Source organism: Gymnoscopelus braueri (genome assembly GCF_963280865.1).
Source record: "Gymnoscopelus braueri genome assembly, chromosome: 17".
Lineage (NCBI taxonomy): Eukaryota > Metazoa > Chordata > Actinopteri > Myctophiformes > Myctophidae > Gymnoscopelus > Gymnoscopelus braueri.
This window is the reverse complement of record NC_137617.1, coordinates 699,537-722,588: the sequence shown is the minus strand read 5'-3', so window position 1 is coordinate 722,588 and position 23,052 is coordinate 699,537. Positions and strand designations below refer to the sequence as shown.

General features: G+C 43.7%; 1 protein-coding gene across 1 annotated transcript in view; it reads right to left on the bottom strand.

Moving 5' to 3' along the window:
* LOC308105275 (limbic system-associated membrane protein-like) overlaps positions 1 to 23,052 on the bottom strand; it is a 213,493-nt gene that overhangs the window by 56,882 nt on the left and 133,559 nt on the right. Inside the window, exons 2-3 of the mRNA XM_080455919.1 lie at positions 16,147 to 16,291; positions 15,108 to 15,195 (exon numbers count right to left, since the gene is read on the bottom strand). Of these exons, the coding sequence (XP_080312045.1) occupies positions 15,108 to 15,195; positions 16,147 to 16,291 (233 nt within the window). The remainder of the gene's footprint in view (positions 1 to 15,107; positions 15,196 to 16,146; positions 16,292 to 23,052) is intronic.

Here is a 23,052-nt window from a genome sequence, read left to right as displayed (position 1 = left end):
TTATCTTCAACAGACAACCTCAGCCTAGACAAAGCTATAGCACTATAGGTAGTGTTCCAGCCTGTCAATCCGAGGTTGAGGGATCGATTCCTGTTAATGGCAATAGGTAGAGACGGCCAATCAATCCATTCTGCTACCATCTTTCTCTCTCTTCAATCTATTATGTTTCCCATGTCTCTCTCTCTTCAATCTATTCCTTTTCATGTCTCTCTCTCCGCCCTTAGATTGTCCGCAATTTTGAGCAGTTTGAAAAACACTTAAACCTAGGATTTTTCAGTTATTTGCGTGAAATGGTATCATCTGTTTGACCTCCGTTTTCACTGGATCAGGTCTGTTGGTCCAATGGCTTCCCGCTTAAGTGAATGTTTCACAACATCAAGGTTGCCGTTCAAGCCTCAACTTCGGTGGAGACTTCATTTAAAGTGCATTGCAAACAACAAGACTGTATTAATGAATACATATGCAATTGATAAAGATAACATGAAATGCCTTATCTGAGAAGGTATGTTTTTGAAATGTATGACATACTTCATTCTGAAAATAGCCGATCTACAATCTCAAAACTTTTTCAGATAGCAACGTGTTTCTGACTTGTAGATCGGCTGCTTTCACTGGTTCAATTTTATCTTCAACAGACAACCTTAGCCTGGACAAAGCTATAGCACTATAGGTAGTGTTGCAGCCTGTCAATCCGAAGGTTGAGAGTTCGATTCCTGTTAATGGCAATAGGTTGAGATGTCCAATCAATCCATTCTGCTTCCATCTCTCTCTCTCTCTTCAATCTATTATGTTTCCATGTCTCTCTCTCTCTTCAATCTATTCTGTTTCCATGTCTCTCTCTCTCTTCAATCTATTCCGTTCCCAATGTCTCCCTCTTCAATCTATTCCGTTTCCATGTCTCTCTCTCTCTCTCTCTCTCTCTCTCTCTCTCTCTCTCTCTCTCTCTCTCTCTCTCTCATCTCTTCTCTCTCTCTCTCTCTCTCTCTCTCTCTCTCTCTCTCTCTCTCTCTCTCGAGGGGCGGCCATAGCTGAGTGGTTAGTGAGCCAGCCTAGGAGCCAGAGGCCCTAGTTGCCTCAGGTACGATTCCAGGCCAGGCCAGCAAATGAAATTTGCTGGTGTTTTTTTGCAGATTTTTTTGCAGATTTTTGCAGATGGTGAGATCTCCATTCAATCCGTTCTGCTTCCATCTCTCTCTGTCTTCAGTCTATTATGTTTCCATGTCTCTCTCTCTCTTCAATCTATTCCGTTTCCATGTCTTTCTCGCTCTCTCTCTCTTCAATCTATTCCGTTTCCATGTCTCTCTCTCTCTCTCTTCAATCTATTCCGTTTCCAAGTCTCCTCTCTCTCTTTCTCTTCAATCTATTCAGTTTCTCTCTTTCTCTCTTTCTCTTCAATCTATTCGTTTCTCTCTCTCTCTCTCTCTCTCTCTCCTCTCTCTCCTCTCTCACTCTCTCTCTCTCTCTCTCTCTCTCTCTCTTCAATCTATTCCGATTCTCTCTCTCTCTCTCTCTTTCTCTTCAATCTATTCCGTTTCTCTCTCTCTCTCTCTCTCTTTCTCTTCAATCTATTCCGTTTCTCTCTCTCTCTTTCTCTTCAATCTATTCAGTTTCTCTCTCTCTCTCTCTCTCTCTCTCTTTCCTCTCAATCTATTCCGTTTATCTCTCTCTCTCTCAATCTATTCCGTCTCTCTCTCTCTCTTCAATCTATTCGTCTCTCTCTCTCTCTCTCTCTCTCTCTCTTCTCCTCTCTCTCTCTCTCTCTCTCTCTCTCTCTCTCTCTCTCTCTCTCTCTCTCTTTCTCATAATTATGTTATTTTAGAAAGTGAGCAACAGCAACAGTCCACCTGGCCTATTCCAATGGATTGGATCTACCCACCTCACCTGCTGTCATTCCCTCTCAATCCATAATCACACCTGCCCTCACTCACTCCTCATTAGTCTCTCTCTCTCTCTCTCTCTCTCTCTCTCTCTCTCTCTCTCTCTCTCTCTCTCTCTCTCTCTCTCTCTATTCCCTGGCCCCGCTTATCGCTGCTTGCAGCTATATTTATCCTTAAGTTTAATATATCTTTCCATTTCTATGCCGATGACACTCAAATTTACCTCTCCATAGACCCACTAGATCCAACCTCACTCACCTCACTCACCCCACTGTTCGACTGTCTCACTGCCATTCAATCCTGGATGTCAAACAACTTCCTGATGCTGAATAAAGACAAAACTGAGGTAATTGTGTTTGGACCAAAAAGACACAGAGACAGTGTATCCCTGCTGCTTGAAGCCCAAGGTTTGCAATGCTCCAAGGAGGCCAAAAACCTTTTGACTCGAGTCTCAATTTTAATAAACATTTCTCCAACATCACAAAATCTGCCATTTTCCAGCTAAGGAGCATCTAAAAAATCAGGTCATTCATTACATTTTCTTATGCACAAACTCTCATTCATGCCTTCGTTACAAATCACCTGGACTACTGTAACTCCCTTTTTTCCGGTCTCCCTCAAAAAAACATCAAAACCGCCTTCAACTAGTCCAGAATACTGCAGCTAGGGTGCTTACTAGAACCAGAAAATTTGACCATATCACCCCTGTTCTGGCCACACTACACTGGCTACCTGTGGTTTTAAGAATTGATTTTAAAATATTATTGTTTGTTTTTAAATCACACAACAGCCTTGCTCCTGCATATATCGCAGACCTTTTGCCCCCTTACATCCCCTCCCGCAACCACAGATCATCAGACCAGCTGTTGCTTGATGTAAAAACATCTAATATGGTCACAGAAGGGGGTAGAGCATTTGCTGTTAGGGCTCCACTTTTATGGAATAATCTTCCTCTGGAAGTTAGACAATCTACCTCACTGGCCATTTTTAAAACTCATCTAAAGACCCACTTTTTTAGAATGGCGTTTAACTAGAGCATTATACCCATCTGAGGACTCCATTGTATGGCCTCTATTGTTTTCTGCTTTTTTGCTTTTGTATTTGTTAAATGAACTGTCTGTCTTGTTTTTCAGTTTTTTGTTTTGCTTTCCCCACACTGTCTGTTGTGGGTTGTGTTGTGAAGCACTTTGTAAACTTGTTTTTAAAAAGCGCTATACAAATAAAGATTATTATTATTATTATTATATACATGGCATATGGGGCCCTATTCCAGGTGAAATTTGAACAAACCACTAATTACGGATTTCGGACTAGGCAAGATGCGTTTCCCCGCAAAATTCGGTATTCTGTGGCACCCCCCTCACCCGCCAAACACCTGAGCTACCTGTTACATTATGCATAGGTGTGGTTTGGGCGTTACACAAATCAAACCAATCAGTGTGATTGACACTGGGAGCGCCATGAAGAACGGCTGCTTCCGTACACGGTCCGGAGCGTCGCAACGTTTTTTCGTCCTTTTAGTATTTTTTAGCCTTCTCTTTTTTCCCTACACCGTCGGGTGTCTAAGGAGTTATGACAGACAAGCACTTATGGACATCAGCACAGCGATTACACACAGAATTCCGGACTTTTTTGCCGAAAACCTTCCACTCGGCTGGGTGGGGGGAGGGCTTCCCTTTGTTCCAGCTGGAACAAACCCGAGGCGACGAAAAAGACGACCGGGACGACGAGGGACAAGAGCGGGTCTCCTCGTAAGAACAACAAAACGTGGATATAAACCTGCACTGCCTTCAATCCTGCTAGCGAACGTTAGATCTCTGTGTGAATCAAGAACAGTGACCACTATGGACGACTTACTGGCGCGCGTTAAATACAACACCGAGACAAGGAGCACGTCTATTGTTGTGCTAACAGAGACGTGGCTAACGGAGTTAGCATCTGATTCTTCCATCACTCCCCCTGGTTTCACCGTGTATAGGAAAGACAGAGACCCTGTACTAAGCGGTAAGCAACGTGGGGGGGGGAGTTTGTGCCTTGATCAACAACAACTGGTGCAAAGATGTTAAAATCCTAGATAGTCACTGCTTTCCAGACCTTGAACTTTTAATCATAGCCTGCCGTCCTTTCTACCTACCACGCGATTTCAGCATTGTGATTGTAGCCGTTGTTTACATTCATCCTGGAGCTAATAAGGACACAGCTATGAGGGAATTACACCAGGCGATCAGTGCACAAGAAAATCGCCACCCGGACTGCGCAGTCATCTGCCTAGGCGACTTCAACCGGACAGACTTAAAAAAGGTCTTTCCCAAATTCCACCAGCATGTCACCTGCAGTACCCGTGGTGACAATATTCTTGACCACTGCTACACGCCCTTCAAGGATGGATACAAAGCTCTCCGCCGCCCACCGCTAGGAAGCTCTGACCACTACGCCATCCAGCTGCTACCTGCCTACAAACAGAGGCTAAAAAGGGAGCCGGTCGTTGAGAAGGAAATCCGAATCTGGTCTGAGGACACAGACGCTATGCTACAATCCTGCTTCTACCAGACTGACTGGGGGATGTTTAAGAACGCCGCTGGGAATAACATCAACGAACTCTCAGACTCAGTCACTGGCTTTATCAGTAAGTGCATAGTTACATAGTCCCAAAAAAGACAGTTCGGATCTATCCCAATCAGAAACCATGGATGGACAGCGGAGTACGTGCACATCTGCATGAACGGGATGCTGGTTTCAAATCTGGCGACGTGGAAACGCGCAACACGACGCGCGCAGCCCTAAACAGCGCCATTAGGAAGGCAAAAAGGCCTACACAAAAAAGATGCAAGACAAACTCAGCAATGGCGACATCAGGAGCACATGGCAGGCGGTACACACCTTGACAGACTGCAAAACAAGAACCAGAAGCGAGGTGAACCCGCCTGCCTCCCTCCCCAACGAACTGAACACTTTCTACGGCCGGTTTGAGATCAGCCCCAACCGTGGCAGCCAAGCGGGGCCATCAGCAGCACCAGCAGAGGAGAACCCTCTAACCATCTCGGAGAGAGAAGTGCGTACAGCCTTCGCACGGGTCAACATCCACAAGGCAGCCGGACCTGATGGGATTCCAGGCCGGGTCCTTAAGGCATGTGCAGACCAGCTGGCGGGTGTCTTCGCTGACATCTTTAACCTCTCCCTCTCCCAGGCTGTGGTCCCTGCAGGGTTCAAAATGTCAACCATTGTGCCCATTCCCAAAAAGGCCAAAGTGACATGCCTGAACGACTGGAGACCTGTCGCTCTCACCCCGATCGTCAGCAAGTGCTTCGAGAAACTGGTGAGGGAATACATCAGCTCCACGCTACCTGCCTCGCTGGATCCGTGGCAGTATGCATACCGCAAAAACAGATCCACCGACGACGCTATTGCCATGGCTCTCCACACCGTCCTCTCACACATGGACAACAAGCTGCTGAAGGACAAATATGTACGTATGCTGTTCGTGGACTACAGCTCAGCATTCAACACCATTGTCCCAGCAATACTTGACAAAAAGCTCAGAGACCTAGGGCTACACCCAAGCATGTGCGACTGGATACAGGACTTCTTGTCCAACCGACATCAGGTGGTGAGAATGGGCAGCATCACATCCGACCCTCAACACCGGAGCACCCCAGGGATGCGTGCTGAGCCCTCTCCTCTACTCCCTGTACACGCATGACTGCATAGCCACACATGTCTCCAACACCATCATAAAGTACGCGGACGACACGACAGTGATAGGCCGAATCGTTAACAACGACGAGTCTGACTATAGAGAGGAGATCAACTCACTGGCACTCTGGTGCCGGGAGAACAACCTCTCTCTTAACGTTGACAAGACCAAAGAACTGATCGTGGACTTCAGGAGGCCGCGGAGAGACCATGCGCCCATCCTCATCGACGGTGCTGCAGTGGAAAGGGTCAGCGAGTTCAAGTTCCTCGGAGTACACATCGAGGAGGACCTCAAATGGGAGACGCACACCACACACGTGAGGAAAAAGGCTCAGCAGCGACTGTACTGGCTCCGCCGCCTGAAGAAGCTCGGAGTAGGACATCGCATCCTCAGGCTGTATTACAACAGTTCTGTTGAAGGCATCCTAACAGGCTGTGTCACGGCCTGGTACGGGAACTGCACTGCCCGAGAAAAGATCAGCCTACAGCGAGTAGTGCGATCGGCAGAGCGGATAATGGGAATCGAGCTCCCAGCGCTCCAGGAACTGTACAAAAAGCAGTGCGTGGTCAAAGCCAAGCGCATCATCAAGGACAAGCACCACCCAAGTCACAGACTGTTCAAACCCCTACAACGACCGCGACCGGGCAAGGGGCTCTACCGCAGTATCAAGAGTTCCACCACCAGGTACTGGTGCAGTTTTAATCCGGCTGCTGTCAGAATGCTGAATGGGGCATAAGCCTGATGAGGCATGGGCCTTGTTCAGCAGCCTGACAGCAGGCGGTGCAAAAAGTTTTCTGGCTCTTCCTGAACACACCTGTGGATTATACCAGGGACAATGACTTGGACTTAGCTCCCCCTCGGACACACCTGTGGACTACACCAGGTACAAATGACTTTTTGTTGCACTCCCTCATGGAGCTACTTGCGGATTATACTAGGGTCAGTCCACCCTAGGTGGACACGCACTGACCTTTTGCACCTTAATCCCATGTATAACGCACTGACTTTTTTTTGTCTTTTTATTGTGCTCTTTTCCTCTAAGCACCTTAACGTCCATATGTATATCATGCACAGTATAAGTATAACATGCACAGTATACATACATGCTATGCTCAGGCACCTTAGTTAGTTTTTTTTTTAGTTTTTTATTATCTCAGGTACTTTGTATATATGTAGATAACTTGTCTGGCCTTCTGTTGCTCTCTTGTTTTGATCTCCTTCCCACTTGCCCCCCACCCCCTCTTCTTCTCCCCCCCCCCCCCCTCTTCTTTCTATGGAAACTAACGTTGCGATGGGAACGATGTACAAAAACGAATTTCACCCACTTTTTTACCTTGTAAACCTGTGATGTGACAATAAAACTGATTCTGATTCTGTGTGCCAGGTGCCATTGCCTTTAACACTCGCATGACTGAGGTTTCATTCTCCTCCACCAAGCCTGAAAAAAGATCATTTTGATCCCCAAATCAGGCTATCCTATTGGCCTCTGTCTCCCTCTGTTCTCCAGACTAGTTCACACTTTCTCCCCCAAACAGTGGGGGGTTCCATTGTCTTCTAAAAAGCTGAGATTTGAAAATGGGTTGCCAAATTTTGAGAGAGAAATAAGCAGGCAGGTCTATGAAAGTGTAGGCAGTAGGCTAGTGTGCATTTCTATCTGTCTCCTATATGTCATCATGATTTGTGATTTGTGTATGTGGGGATCTCATTTTTACTTCCATGCGGTGTTGATTTCGTTAACGAAAACGAAACGAAATATGTTCGTCAACGCACATTTTTCAAAGGACGAAGACGAGACGAGACCACCACCCATGAATAAACAATAACTGGGACTAAATCATTATGCAATTTCGTTGACTAATAAAGACGAGACAAAAATGTAGTTCACTAAATAAAGACTGGACTAAAATCTATGGTCATTTTAGTTCACGAACAAAGACGAGACGAAATATTATATCATATATTTATTATATGATTTTGTCACTCCCTGTCTCCTTTGATGCACAGCGCAGGGCATGCTGTTTCTCACTCACACACACACACCCTTTTAAAGTTGCAGCCGCGCACGCACACACACACACAGAGTCACACCACCGTCAAATGAATGGCAGGAGGATTCAGATTTCAGAGCGAAACTTTACAAAATAAAACGGTAAAATGCTTTGCACGGGGCTCGGGAGAAAGAGAAGAGGTGATATGGACACATTTTCGCTACATCGATGTGGAGAACAAAACACAATGCTTGATTTTATCCGAAGGCAAGCAATGTGGTTTGCACTTTCTCCATTTACACCCCATACATCTACACAAACGTTCAGATTTCAAATATAAAGTGCTTACCTCATGGCCAGGGATGTTACAATTCTATTCGGGTAACCCATAAGTACCCATATTTTCCGTATTGTCCAATAAAAAACATTTTAATCCGATCGGTGGCCATTTTCTCCGTATTTTCTCCATGCTTTCAACTACGTGACCCTATCGGTTGGGAGGTGTAATTGCACTCTGATACACTATAACTCTATGAGAAAATGACCGCCAATCGGATTAAAATGCTTTTTATTGAACAATACAGAAGTTACGGGTACTTATACCCACCCGAAGTAAATTGTAACATCCGTGGCCACGGAATAAAAACTTTATATTTGACTGTTATATTGACTGTTTTATATATTTTATTTATATCTGCAAAGTAACTATAGAAGTTACGTTGAACTATAGAAGTCAAACGTTGAATAATGAGATGACGATGAAGAAGATGATGAAGGTCCCGTGATGTGGCTGGATGAGGACCGTTAGCACCTGTTAGGACATCTTCCATAAATAACACTACTACAAAGGTTCCAATCTTTCGGCCATTACAGAGGAATGCACTGAAATCCATCCTTGAATAATGTAAATGTGTGCAATTTAGTACCTACTTCGTTACAGGTCACTCAAAGTCCAGAATTAAACAAACAACACAAAATGAAGGAAAACATTGCATTGTATTATGGGGTTTATAGCCGAGGCTAATTTGCACCTAATACCTAAGACCTAATAAAAAAATTGTAATGCTGCTATAAATCTAGTAGCAGCAAGCGAACTATAGTAACTTGTAAACAACCCAGTGTGCAAACTGTGCACAAAACACGTGGGCAGCTATATTATTATTACCATTATAATGTAATTATATATATAATTGTAATAATAATAATAATAATAATAATAATAATAATAATAATAGAAAGACGTGAAAAACAAGCCCAAAGTCGCTTATAATAAGCAGACATGGCAACATAGACTCTGAGTCTGCTCGTCTACGGGCCGCTCTGCGGGGGGTCTAGAGGTGTCAACTGCTCTTGCCTGGGGGAGAGCGGTCAATTTAGCCAAAATATAACGGTTGGGATGGTATATATGGTATATATTTCATATTTATAATACGTTTCAGAAGAAAAAAAAAACGGAGATGATTTGAAACAAATATTTAGGAAAAGTCATGAAAGGGGAACTTTCTCAGAGCTTCATGAGAGAAGATAATCCACTTTAAATTCTCAAAATCGGTCATATTGATAGCTTAGTCATGCAAGTGTTAAGAGAAGACTGCGCTAGCCGTCATCCCGATCCAATATATGCTCTAGCCTATCTCCCTGTCTGCACTGTTGCCTGGTCTGATTATTATAAGCCACATTGGGCTTGTTTTCCTTCTTTTATTTAATTTTATCCAAATACATTTTTAAATTAATTTGTAGCCTATTGTGTTCACAATAAGCAACTTGTCTTATTAGTCAGATCCGGAATAGTATATGAAAGCCATTTAAAATAGTTATACTATTGGTACACACCGGCTGCTCCCAAATAATTAATTACATCATGTTGCGAGTGCGACAACGCTCCTACAGGCACCCATGGACCTCCAGCTGGTCGACCACAGGGCTGGGCGGTGGTACACAGACATACAGTAGCACATGGGTATAATAAATTGGACAGTTGGCTGTTATTGTTCTATTTCCACCATTCTAATGGATTCCAGGGGTGTGTAAACATCTCTGTAGTAGCTCCATAGTTTCCTCTGAAGTGACGCAGTTAAAGTTAACTTACATCCATATTGTCCCCGTTATCTTTCATCATCCACCTTTGTTCAGTAATCCCGAACAGAGCATCACTTTAAGTTTACATTAATCATAGCCTCTCAAACCCAGATACATTGCTGTGATTCGTATGTGCGTCGCCTACCTACCCAAAATAACAGACATACAAGCTATCAACGTGCTGCATCATGTCGTGTCGCCAGCTTACAGATCTGTTATTTTGGGCATCATAAACAATGAGGCGCATGAGGCCAAAAACATTACATTACGTGGTCAACAACATACTAGACATGTAACTTGCTTGGAGCTTTTAATGCAGTGGTTCTCAACCTGTGGGTCGAGACCACAATGGAGCACCCAACGCCTGGCGAGCTTGTAGATCTGCTATTTTCACAATATTTATCTGTGGAACCGAGTCAAACAAAATGGAGGGGTCCCCAGTTCAAATATGGTTATTTTGGGGGATTGATGGCCTGAAAAGATTGATGCAGTAAACATGAACGTAGCGTTTACGTGGGGAATATAATAATAATATAATATATATAATATAATATTCACCCGCCGCTGGGTTTAACGAGACAGCAGCCAAAACGAAAATCACAGATGATCCGATCATCTTATAAAAAACGTAAGTTTTTAGCCCAAACCCAACGGGACCCGACCCGGCCCGTCGGCACCGGCTGGGCGGGGTCGACGTTTTTTTAAAATCCAAATAAATTCATATATTAATTAATATGTAGCGTATTGTGTTCACAATAAGCAACTTGTCATATTACTCAGATCCCCAAGAGTATATGAAAGCCATTTAAAATAGTTATATTCTTACACACCAGTGGCAAATAGGCTAATTAATCACCAGCGCACTGAGTGCAGCAGCGCAAAAGTAGGTCAAATCAATCAATCAAGTCTTGACTGTCAGTTGTCACGATGGCAGAGCCCCCTTTAAAGTTTAAACCATAACATGACATATAGAATGGATCTTCAGACTATTGCGATTGAAAAGCTTTCTTCATGTCTTTTTCACCTCAAAGTAAATGTTGGATTACCCAACTTGCTACAAAAATCGCTCATGCAAAAGTATAGAAGTACTTCTATTTTATTTTCCACCTTCACATGTGTCTCCTTTTATAATAATCATAAAGTGCTCTATATTTCATCTCGCAATTTACTTCCGGGTGTTCCGTTTTGAACAGCCAATCATCTGCGAGATAGTGAGCACGGAGAGGGAGAGAGAGAGAGAGAGAGAGAGAGAGTGAGGGAGGGAGGGAGGGAGGGAGGGGGAGGGGGAGAGAGAGAGACAAGGAGAGCATGTGTGTGTGTGTGTGTGTGTGTGTGTGTGTGTGTGTGTGTGTGTGTGTGTGTGTGTGTGTGTGTGAGAGAGAGAGCGCGAGGGAGAGAGAGAGGGAGGGAGGGAGAGAGGGAGGGAGGGGGAGAGAGAGATGATGAAGGAACGACACACAGCTGTGCGCAATGACTGCACAGACAGACAGACAGGAGAAGCACAGGCTGCACAGCTGATTTTCAGCGTTCGCTGTTGTGATAACTATTAAAGTTTCTAAAACGTAACTTTCAAGTGACGTTTATAGGGGGAAACATGATGAAAGCATTTGTTTTCGCATTGGTAGGTCAGGAAAAAAATTATAATACTATAATACAATTAAAATTACATTAAAAAATATATATCTTTTTTTTAAAACTACATTCAAATGGCAATTTTAGCATTCGATTTACAAAAGAGAGAGACACAGACACGGAGAGAAAAAAATACTCGGGGGGTGGGGGGGGGGGCACAACACGGCCCATCGATCTACACCAGACTTTTCATAGCGAGCGTATGCGTGGTGCGCACAGCGCGTTTGTTTAGATCCAAGTGATTATCAATGATACCGGCTACACCAGGCGCGCGGATACGCTGTTATATTATCTTATTAATTCATTCGAACTCTGTAGAACTTCTCCGTGTTGTGTGTGTGTGTGTGTGTGTGTGTGTGTGTGTGTGTGTGTGTGAGAGAGAGAGACACACACACTGCAGGCAAAGGGGCGGGGGGCCGGGTGAAGTCAAGGCACAGACGGGTCGCCTATGTTGTTTACGGACAAAGGATGTTATGAGACAACAAAAATTAAACCTGCCTTAACAGTTGCGTGCATTAGCACACAATGAGGCTAAAGGAAACATTCTGTCTAAATCACTAAATCTCCAGTTTGCTAATTCACTACTTCTACTACTACTTCCCTATTTGAAACTTTCAATTTCTCTAAATATTATACACTTTCACGCCAGCCTACCCAGCCAGCACGCCCATTGCGTCCCATATGGTTTCAAGGTGGGCTAAACCATATGGGCCCCATGTCGGCAATGTCAGCGGGATCCACTTGGGTCCCAACTGGGATGCCCATGTGGGATATAAGTGGGTTCTATCTGGGCCTTAGGTGGGTCCCACCTAGGCAATTCTATGTGGGACCAAGGTGGGTCCTAACTGGGTTGCCCATGTGGGCTATAGGTGGGTCCTACCTGGGCACTAGGTGGGCCCCAACTAGGCAACTCTATGTGGGACTGAGGTGGGTCCTAACTGGGTTTGCCCATGTGGGCTTTAAGTGGGTACTACCTGGGCCCTAGGTGGGCCCCAATTTGGCCATTTATGTGGGGCTGACATGGGACCCATATAGTTTCAAGGTGGGCTGAACTATATGGGCCCACTTGGGCTTTCCCGTGTGGGCTATACGTGGGTTCTACCTGGGCCTTAGGTGGGCCCCACCTAGGAAATTATATGTGGGACCGAGGTGGGTCCCAACTGGGTTGCCCATGTGGGCTTTAGGTGGGTTCTACCTGGGCCCTAGGTGGAACCCAACTAGGCAATTTTATGTGGGACCGAACCTTATTGGACAGACAGGGGGACAAACACACAGGGACAGAGACAGAGGGGAGCACAGGACACTCAGTGTTGCCATGTCCTCTGATTATAAGCGAATTTGCCTTACTTTTCACCACAGTGTTGCCATGTCCCACAATTATAAACGACTTTGCCCTACTTTCACGCAATACTCTCGCTCACACTGTGAGGTGGCTGTAAGGTGGATCTGCGATGCGAAGTGTACGACGCGTCACGCTAGATGTGAGGGCCGCGCAGCGGCCCGAACTTCTAGTTTCTTCAAATGAGAGCACAGGCAGCGGGCAGTAGAAGGTAACATTGGATGTGATTTCTCCATTGCAACTCTTTCCCATCAAACAGTAATCCAAACTGTTTTGTACTGCTTATTTTGCTTGCTAAAAACATGATTTTATTAAGACATGACAGCAATATGGAAAAAACGAAAATATCTCAATTAAAAATATATTTCGTATAATCGAATATCATTCTTAAAATGGTTACGGGGCAGTGTCTATATTTATATAGCCCTATTTGCTCCAAGCTGTTTTTTAAATAAAATATAGACTGTTGGAATAGGGTGGAATGACTCCTGTTCTTAACGAATTACCAAGATTTAATGAGAAAAAAGGCTGCATGCAGCAATTAAGCTTCTTTAGAAAAATTACTGACGGGCTGGGCTGGGTCTAATTTGTCAATTATTAGTCGAGCCAGGCTGAAATATTTAGGGGATATGAAAGCTCTAGTTAGTAGTTTGAAGTGCTCATGTGGCCTTATAGTTGCTTCTTTTTGTTTTCATAGACCTGCGGTTGCTTATTTCTCGCCAAGGCTGGCAACACGGCTCATGGTCCAACGCACAAAGCCATTGCAGTGTCTGTGTGCACTTGGCGGGTGGTTTTATAAACCGGCGGGTGCTTTTAGAATCCACTATCCCCCCTTCCCAAGCCGTACCCATGTGTGGGTTGAGAATGGCAATGTGGGGGATATAGCAACAACACGCCCACGGGCACACCTCCACGCGCAAATAACGGCGTCGGCATAATGGTGACGGGTAGAGCAGGTGCTAGAATAACATATTGGGGCGGCGCAGCTCCATTATCAGTATTTAACGTGGTTTAGGGGGGGGGGGGGGGAAGTGCTCGAGAATAGGGCCCATGGTCTCCAATTACTTCATACTGCTTTCTTTCTCCCTTTTTTAAATATCTTCACTCTTTACTTTCTTTTCTTCACCAGGGCGCAGCGCTTGTCAGCTGATTCAAATCAGTATCGATCTATTGCCATGGGTTTTGAATTAATGTCAGCAAATTTCTGACAGTATATGCTTGCCATTATAGTTAATGTAAGCTCCCAGGCGAGGGCAAACGTCCATTCAAATTAAGGCATCTTAACAATGTTCCTCCTGTTTCTGCATTACAAACAGAAGTCGAACAGGTACACCTTTCCCAACCGCAGTGCCAGAATGAATCTTGTGGGAATTATAATACAAGTGCATGTAAATCAGTGGTGGAAAGCAACTACTCAAGTACTGTACTTAAGTTCAATTTTGAGGTACTTTTACTTAGTATTTCAAATTGTCTAAACGTTTACTTCTACTCCACTACATCTCAGAGGCAAATATTCTACTTTTACTCCACTACAATTATTTGAAAACTTTAGTTTCTAGTTACTTTGTAGATTTTGATTATTATTACAAAACATACATTAACCACTTCAGCCCTATATACATTTCAGCCATTTGAAAATAGCAGATCTACAAGCTCACAATGTGTCGCATCGTGACGCATTGTGAGCTTGTAGATCTACTATTTTCAAGAGACTTTTGTACTTGAAGTATATTTTGATACCAATACTTTCGTACTTTTACTCAAGTAAATTATGAATTCCGGACTTTTACTTTTAACAGAGTATTTCTACATTGCAGTATTGATATTTTTACTTAAGTAAAACATGTGAGTACTTTTTCCACCACTGATGTAAATCGGCCAACAGTCTGTCTAGAACACAATAACTTCTGTTCTAGCAGGTGGTGGTAATAACCAACCAGATTTAAAATGCCTGAATAGTCATAGATAACATTGGGGTTTGTAGAAACTTGTCTCAAGTTTCAAATTAAAAAAAGTTCTCTTTTTTTTGCCATGAGAAAGTATTCATTTATGTACAACTGCACAACAACACAAGTGTTCTACAAAACTCACAACTAACTCATTTATCAACTGCAATGCAGCTTGCCATTCCATAGTGGGATGTAACTATTCACATTTATAGCTGAATCTGTAGTGTTTACATTGGCTTAAAGGTCAATGATTACTATCCCAATATAGAGCTTTAACCTTTAACACTAAACATTTTGTTTTAAAGTAAATTTGCTGAACCTTTAATTCCACCCTGCCTCTTCAGAGACAGTGTCAGTGTGGCAGTGGCTCTGTGTGCTGTGTTGCTCTCCAGGGTATTTGACCCTGTCTCTGTAAAAAAAAAGCTGTCATGGTGCTGGGTCACAGCACATCCCCCAGTTCCCATGACACTAAAATGGGGGTCCGTGGCCTATTGCATATCAAATCCTTAAAGTGAAAAAAAGGGTGAGAATCAGTGAGGTAGACATTACCTTGTACAACGAGGTAGACCTGTGAGGTCTTAGGCTGCTGTTTGGTCTGTATAGTACATGTGTAGGACCCCTCATCATATACATTCACCTAGAGAAATACAGAGAGGAGAGGAGAGGAGAGAAATACATCAGTGCACCTCAAAGTCCTGCAACGGGCGGGGTACCCGCGGAGACCGTGTTTGACGTGTGAAAACGGGTGAAAAATATACTAAGTTCACGGGTACGGGGACGGGCGATTCTGAACTAAACACGGGTGGGTAACATTTGATTGTGAAAATCAGAGAGCACTGTTTCCGCCCAAACAACGTCACTTGTGTAACTTAACACAGCACAACGGCATGGAGCACGCCGGTCACTTATCTTAACTCACAAAAACACATTGAACATCCCGATGAACCTTCAAATTAAAACCATCTGACAATGTAAACAACGACACATGCGTAGTGCATATGTGCGCGTTCGCGCGTGTTTGCACCGTGATGTGGTGCAAAATAGCACTATGTAATATATTTCTGTTGGCCTTCCACAAAGCGAAACATGCACGTCCTATGCGTTCATTTGAAGAGGAAATTCCACTATTCAAGAGGCTTGGAGTTAATGTCGGGAGTGCCTATCATTCACGAGAAGGGGGGTCCCGCATCATGCAGACCATTGCAGAGACAAGCTATCCATGTTTCCCTCTTTTATCCATCCTGCGAGACGTGTCGTGGCAAAATGTATTTATTTCTTTATTTGGTGAGCACCAAGTAACATATCCAGGTGCTCCCCTGAGAACTAGACCAAAAAAGTTACGTGCACCCATGGATATAATAATATATAAATAGCAGCAAGGGGTGCAACCCCCCCCCCCGCCACGCCCCAGAATCATGCCGGGACGTGAACATTTTATGAACTGTCAGCCGGTCCATGGTAACAGAAAAGTTGGGAACCCCTCCTCTATAAGGTCATAATGTACCTTCTGTATGCACATTGTTCACTAACTCTACCTTCTGTATGTAAAGTACATTGTTCTCTGTAAGGTCATACTGCACTACTGTACCTTCTGTATGCGTAGACTGTACTCCAGCTGTCCTTTGGTCACCAGGTCTACTCGGGGGTCCAGGGACCACTTGTCCTGACCAGTGAAGATGATGTTGGATCGATTGAGCCAGGCCACCTTGGACACTTTGTCATCCACATAACACCTGTGGACACACAGAGAGAGCAAGAACAGAGAGGTGAGGAACACTTTGTCATCCACATAACACCTGTAGACACACACAGAGCAAGAACAGAGAGGTGAGGAACACTAATGAGAATGAGGAACACTTTGAGTCTCGTCATTACAGGACAAAGATAAAAGCGGAAAAAAGGGTAGGTCACTTTTATATATTTATATATTCTGAGGTGCTGAGGTGTTGAGATGTTGAGATGTTGAGGTATTGAGGTGTTGAGATGTTGAGGTGTTGAGATGTTGAGGTGTTAAGGTGTTGAGGTGCTGGGGTGTTGAAATGTTGAGGTGTTGAGATGTTGAGGTGTTGAGATGTTTGAGGTGGGTCTGATCCTTTTTGTTCTTGGTTTCAAATAATTTCCTCTCTGGGAGAGACGTTAGAAACAACACTGTCAAGTTGTAAACTTGACATGACAGGTGGTTTATGGATGATCTAGGTCTAGGGTCAGCCACAGAAAATATGAAAAATAAAATAAAACAACCCTCAGTCCCAGCACATGCCTGGGTAATCTATCCTCTCTAAACACATGCCAACACACTGCAACACATCCAAGGCCCGAGGAGTTTGTGAATTTACATGTGAGGCGCATCCGCTGTCGTCTCACATTACACCTCATTTCCATTCCCATTGATTCCCACATCTTCTTGAATTTACATTTATTCATTTAGCGGTAGCGTTGCCATGCAGCTACAGGCGAGGTGTGGCAACGGCTTCCACGTTTAGGCTTCCGAGAGCGCACAACAAGTGGAAGAAAACAAGAGGATACCGATGTCTTTATCCATCAGGATACGCTCACTCTTACAGCAGACTGTATTTATCATAGATATGTGGGGGGTGCAGAGGAGGGAATAGACAGAGGAGAAGAAAGAAGAGGGGAAGGAAGGATGGATCGGATCGGTTTGCCTTCCGCAGCATTTACAGTCTGCATTAGTTATCAAAAACAACATATTTTTTATGCAAACACATTTTGTTTTGTTTGCATCAGAATCAACATTTGTAAACATTTGTTTAAAACAAAATTATGACTTGACAGAAAGGCTACAGCTTCCCCTCTGGCGATAATGAGGATTCATGACGGCTAATCACCTCGAGAAATGTTTGGTGACAGCGGTTATTAATTTACTGTTTCTGTGTAATTACACCCAGCAATATGTACAGGTGACTCACTGTACTTGAATGAATGGACACAGACCATGCTGTGTTGTGGTGAGAGAGACCCCAGACCCTGGTTGGTTGGTTGGTTGGTTGGTGGAAAAGCACTATATGTTTTTTTCCCAAAACCTTGTTGATTGCTCCTCTACAGTGTAAAGTATATAACTGTCTGTGCAGTGCCAGCGTGGACCAGCCCACAGGCTGCAGCTGACAGGGGTCTGTGTGGGCTGACAGATGCCTGGACCAGGGCTGCTGAGCTGGGTTGGTTTAACAGGAGAGCTGAATGGATGGATGTGTGCTTCAGGGCAAGCTGTGTGTGTGTGTGTGTGTGTGTGTGTGTGTGTGTGTGTGTGTGTGTGTGTGTGTGTGTGTGTGTGTGTGTGTGTGTGTGTGTGTGTGTGTGTGTGTGTGTGTGTGTGTGTGTGTGTGGGGGGGGGGGGGGTAGGACCACAGGGCAGACATTAATGAGAGACAGAGATGTTGCCAAGCCTGACAGAAACAGCCACTCTGTAGCCTCAGTCTCCCAGACGTCAGCTCATGCACTGCACTCCTTTATCTGTCCTCCTCCTCTCTGCCATATCTCTCTCTCTCTCTCTCTCTCTCTCTCTCTCTCTCTCTCTCTCTCTCTCTCTCTCTCTCTCTCTTTCTCTCTCTCTCTCTCTCGTTCTTTCTCTCCAGGTCATGGCAGGAGTCACATAAATATTTCATTCTGCCTTTTGGTCCACCTGGTGACTTCCATCCTCCTGCCTGCTCTCTGTGTGTTATTGCCCTAAGCCTGGTGCAAAGTGCATTTGGAAGATGTGTGTGTGTGTGTGTGTGTGTGTGTGTGCATGCGGGTGGAGATTGTTCCGTACCAGCTGTGCACGAGATTAGCTGCTCACACGACAGTCAGACAGACTCACAGACTGACTCAAGGGAGTGAAAACATAGTCTTTGTCAGACAAAAACAAAATCTGAATTATGCTGTGAAAAAGCTGTTTCTCTGGCCTGCCTGGAGCAGCCCGTTAATCAGGGCAGGAAATGACTGTTTTGAGACTAGAGAGCAGACATGGCTGGGGAAAAACAGAACAAAACAAAACCACAAATATAACATTTCAGACATGCAGGATTGCTCAGGTCTTGGTTGATGGAAATTAGAGGCGAGGGCCTGGCGACATGCAGCCCTAAGGCTTTAGGAGAGCAGCCAGCACTGTGTGCAGCTTGTGTTTATATCACATAGCGTGCACTGATACGCGTACATGACAATATCTGGCTAAAGATCACTGACACGCTCGCCGCGCACACACACACACACACACACACACACACACACACACACACACACACACACACACACACACACACACACACACACACACACACACACACAAATAAGAGGGGCTCAACCTGGCAACGTGGCAGGTTGAGCCTCGTATCACTCCCAGCGGAGCCTCTTGGCAGCTGGTTACAGATCTGGTAAATGGTGCATTTATTGCGAACGCAGCGGAAGGAGGCGCGCCCGCGCAAGTGGAGCTTACTATGAAACCGTGCTCGGCTTGTGTGTGTGCGTCTCCGTGTGTCTGTGTGCGTGCACTGCCTCAGCCCTGTGTGCAGCCAAGTAAATGTCCAATATAGACGTACCATACATCAAATGAAAGGCCTTTGAAAACTGAACACACCTGTCAAGGTTGCGTTTAAGCCCGCCCCTTCCCCCGGAAGCCACGCCCCGGAGAAGGTTCCTAAAAACTCCCCATTGAAACCCCATGTTAAATGAAAAGTGCCCGAATCGCTCCGAAACTTTTTCAACCCCCCCTAAGTGGGGGTCTACGAACAAATACTTTGGGCTCGGATTTTGGCTCCGCCCCCCGGAAGTGGGTGAAACAGACACTTCAAACACTTTGTTGAATTGTTCAAAAACATTCAAAGTTTTTTTTTTGGGAATTTGTATTTTTCTAAGATCCTTTTAACGCAGATTTTTTATTTATTTGTTATATATTTTTTTATTGGTTACTTTTTTTTTAGATGATTTATTTTCATTATCATTTATTTTCGTTGGCGTTCGCTTCCCGCGTTCGCGCGTCTTACTTGTATAGCACCTTTATCCAAGCTTTACAATGTGCACTACAACCAACCTGCTCATCGGGAGCAGTTAGGGGTTCAGTGTCTTGCTCAAGGACACTTCGACACTAAAACTCTGTTACCTTCCGTTTCCCGAGCGGCCGCTCTACCTCCTGAGCCACTGTCACCCGAACAGACTGTCACCATTATATCTCCAGAGAAACTGTCTGTCTTCTCCTTTCACTGACTCTGAAATCTGACATCTCTCCTTGCTGTCAATCTCTCTCTCTCTCTCTCTCTCTCTCTCTCTCTCTCTCTCTCTCTCTCTCTCTCTCTCTCTCTCTCTCTCTCTCTCTACCTCAAATTGTACTTAAGTACAGTACTTGAGTAAATGTACTTTACACCACTGTGCGCGCGTTCGTGCGTGCGTTTGTGCGTGCGTGCATGCGTGCGTGTGTGTTTGTGAAATGTACCTCACTACTTATGTTATGTCTCTACTATCCGAAAAAATAAAAAAATAAACTGAACTGAGCTGAACTGAACTGAACACATGACACTAAACATGAGATCAGGCACGTGCACACATACTGTAGACATTAAAGGGGGGCTTGAGCCCCTGCCCTTTTACCCATCTGTAAATCTCCAGACCCTGAATGTATAGCACTTACTTGTTTGAAAGAAGTGCAAATGCCCCCTTTCCATGCCGTACCTGAATGCAGCATTCAAGAGAATTGTCTTTTCCATTTGCTGCATTTTATGTTGAAAGAATTGCATATCCAGTATTGCTTGAATCCTGATTATACTTAGTTGAGTGCGGCATCACGCACCGAAAATAGCTGATCTCCAAGCTCACAAAGTGTCGCAGTGCGACACGTTGTAAGCTTGGAGATCAGCTATTTTCTTTATTTTCACCAACAGTGCCCTTTTAGAAATTTCACCCCCTGCCCCTCTAACATTCTCTGCACGTCCCTGCATGAGATATTGAGATCTCATCACAGTCTACTTCACTTCAATCATTCACTCATTTCAAATATAAGCTTAGAACCCATTCAATGACTCACATTTAACAATTCACATCCAGTCTTACCCACACACAGTTTGCACATACACCCTTTTCTACATTACTCTTTTCTTTTTTCATTCATATCCATGTTGTATTTATGTTGCCTAATACATTTGTTTCCCAAGAATATTCATACAATAATGTATTGCAATACCAACTCAGTTGATTTGTGTGTTTACTGAAAAAAATAAGTATGGGTACTGTATATGCAAATGCACTGCACTTGCCAATTAAACTGTATCGTTTCCCCTAAAGGAAACAATTCGACATCCCAGAATGCACTCTGGTCCCATTGACATCACGCTGTGGGCAACAAAAGCTCAGGAAAGAACCCAGAAACACAGACTAAACGCTTTAGAAGCAGTGTCTCAATGAGCCTTTTCTTCCCTAAAACACTTTGAAGTGAAAACATACAGAAATTATTCCCAGCGGCGTCCTGGTAACATTAAAGGGGCACTTGGTACTCATATTTTTGACTTAAGTAAAAGTATCAATACTGCTATGTAGAAGTGCTCTGTTACAAGTAAAAGGTGTGTTCCGTGTTCAAAATGTTACTTGAGTAAAAGTACAAAAGTATTGGCATCAAAATGTACTTAAAGTACCAAAAGTAAAAGTACTAAAATGTTTGAAAATAGCAGATCTACAAGCTCACAACGTGTTGCATCGCAATGCGTTGTGAGCTTGTAGATCTGCTATTTTCAAATTGCCTAGGTATAAAATGAGGCTAAAGTGGTTAATTATAATGTAATCATTTATATGTACAAAGTAAGAAGTAACTAAAGTTTCCAAATAATTGTAGTGGAGTAAAAGTACAATATTTGCCTCTGAGATGTAGTGGAGTAGAAGTAAAAGTATAGACAATTGGAAATACTCCAGTAAAGTAAAGTACAGTTCTTGAGTACTTAGTACTTAGTTACTTTACACCACTGAGTAGATGGCACCATGTCCGTCTACTCACTCCGTGTCTCATTGGTGAGCTATGTTATAGTTCTGAAATGTGCCTACCAGTGACATCATCGGTAGGTAGGTTTGGTTTTCATTAAGATAATAACTATGGCTTATATTTCAACAGAAAAAGACAGTAGTGCTATTATCTTGGAATTCCCACTGATGATGTCATTGGTAGGCAGGTTTCTCATGGTCCTTTAACATGTGTGAACCTCCTGCTTAGGGCCCTATCTTGCCTTACCCGTATGCCTTATTTTATACTATTTTGAAAAACCTTTTAAAATAGTTAAAATAGCCGGTCTACGTTGACACGTTGTGAGCTGGTACAATAGTAAAACATAGTAAAACATGCCTAAAAACTTAGTTACTTTCCACCACTGTATACTTGTCACTAAATACCCAGCAAACATGCCAAGTGACGCTAAAATTGCACTAGACTTGTCATTATCTGGACCGGAGTGCTCTTTAAGTTATGTAAGCCACGCCACCCTTGTGTACATGTCAGATGAGTCAGTTAGTGACACACGTCTACTATTGCGGCACGTCCTGCTCAGCAGTCCTGCAAAAAGACTGATGCAAGTGGGCTGGGTGAGGGGAGTGGGGGGGGGGCACTCACATGAAAGAGATCTCTCAACCCGGTAACCCACTGGACAGCAGTGGTGGAAAAAGTATTCAAATGTTTTACTTACGTAAAAGTATCAATACTGCAATATAGAAATACTCTGTTACAATTGAAAGCCCAGAATTAAAAGTGTACTTGAGTAAAAGCACAAAAGTATTGGCATCAAAATGTAGGCCTACTTAAAGTACCAAAAGTAAAATGCAGAATGTCCCATTTCACAAGTTTTCAACTCTTTAAAATGAATGCAAATCTTTAGCAGGCAGATCTACAAGCAGATATAGCAGATCGCAACACATTGTGAGCTTGTAGATCGGCTATTTTCCAATGGTCAAAGTTTAAATAGTGCTGAAGTGGTTTGTGTATGTTTTGTAATAATAATCCAAATCTACAAAGTAACTAGTAATTCAAGTTTTCATATAATTATAGTGGAGTAAAAGTATAATATTTGCCTCTGAGATGTAGTGGAGTAGAAGTAAAAGTACTGACAATTTAAAATACTCAAGTAAAGTACAAATACCTCAAAATTGTACTTAAGTACAGTACTTGAGTAAATGTACTTAGATACTTTCCACCGCTGCTGGACAGACAACAAAGCCATTTAAATACATCAGTCTGAAGTGGAGCGGAGGCCGCGAGAGAGAGATTGAGAACGGAGATAGAAGTCGACGCTTCGAGGGGTTTCTCTCTGAGAGTATTAGTGTGTGCACGTGCGTGTGTGAGTGACTGCAGTGTTGGGAAAAAAGAAGTACTCTGTTATAAGTAAAAGTCTGGAATTAAAAATGTACCAAAAGTATACTAAAATGTTTGAAAATAGCAGATCTACAAGCGATGCAACGCGTTGTGAGCTTGTAGATCGGCTATTTTCAAATAGCCTAGATATAAAATAAGGCTAAAGTGGTTAATGTATGTTTT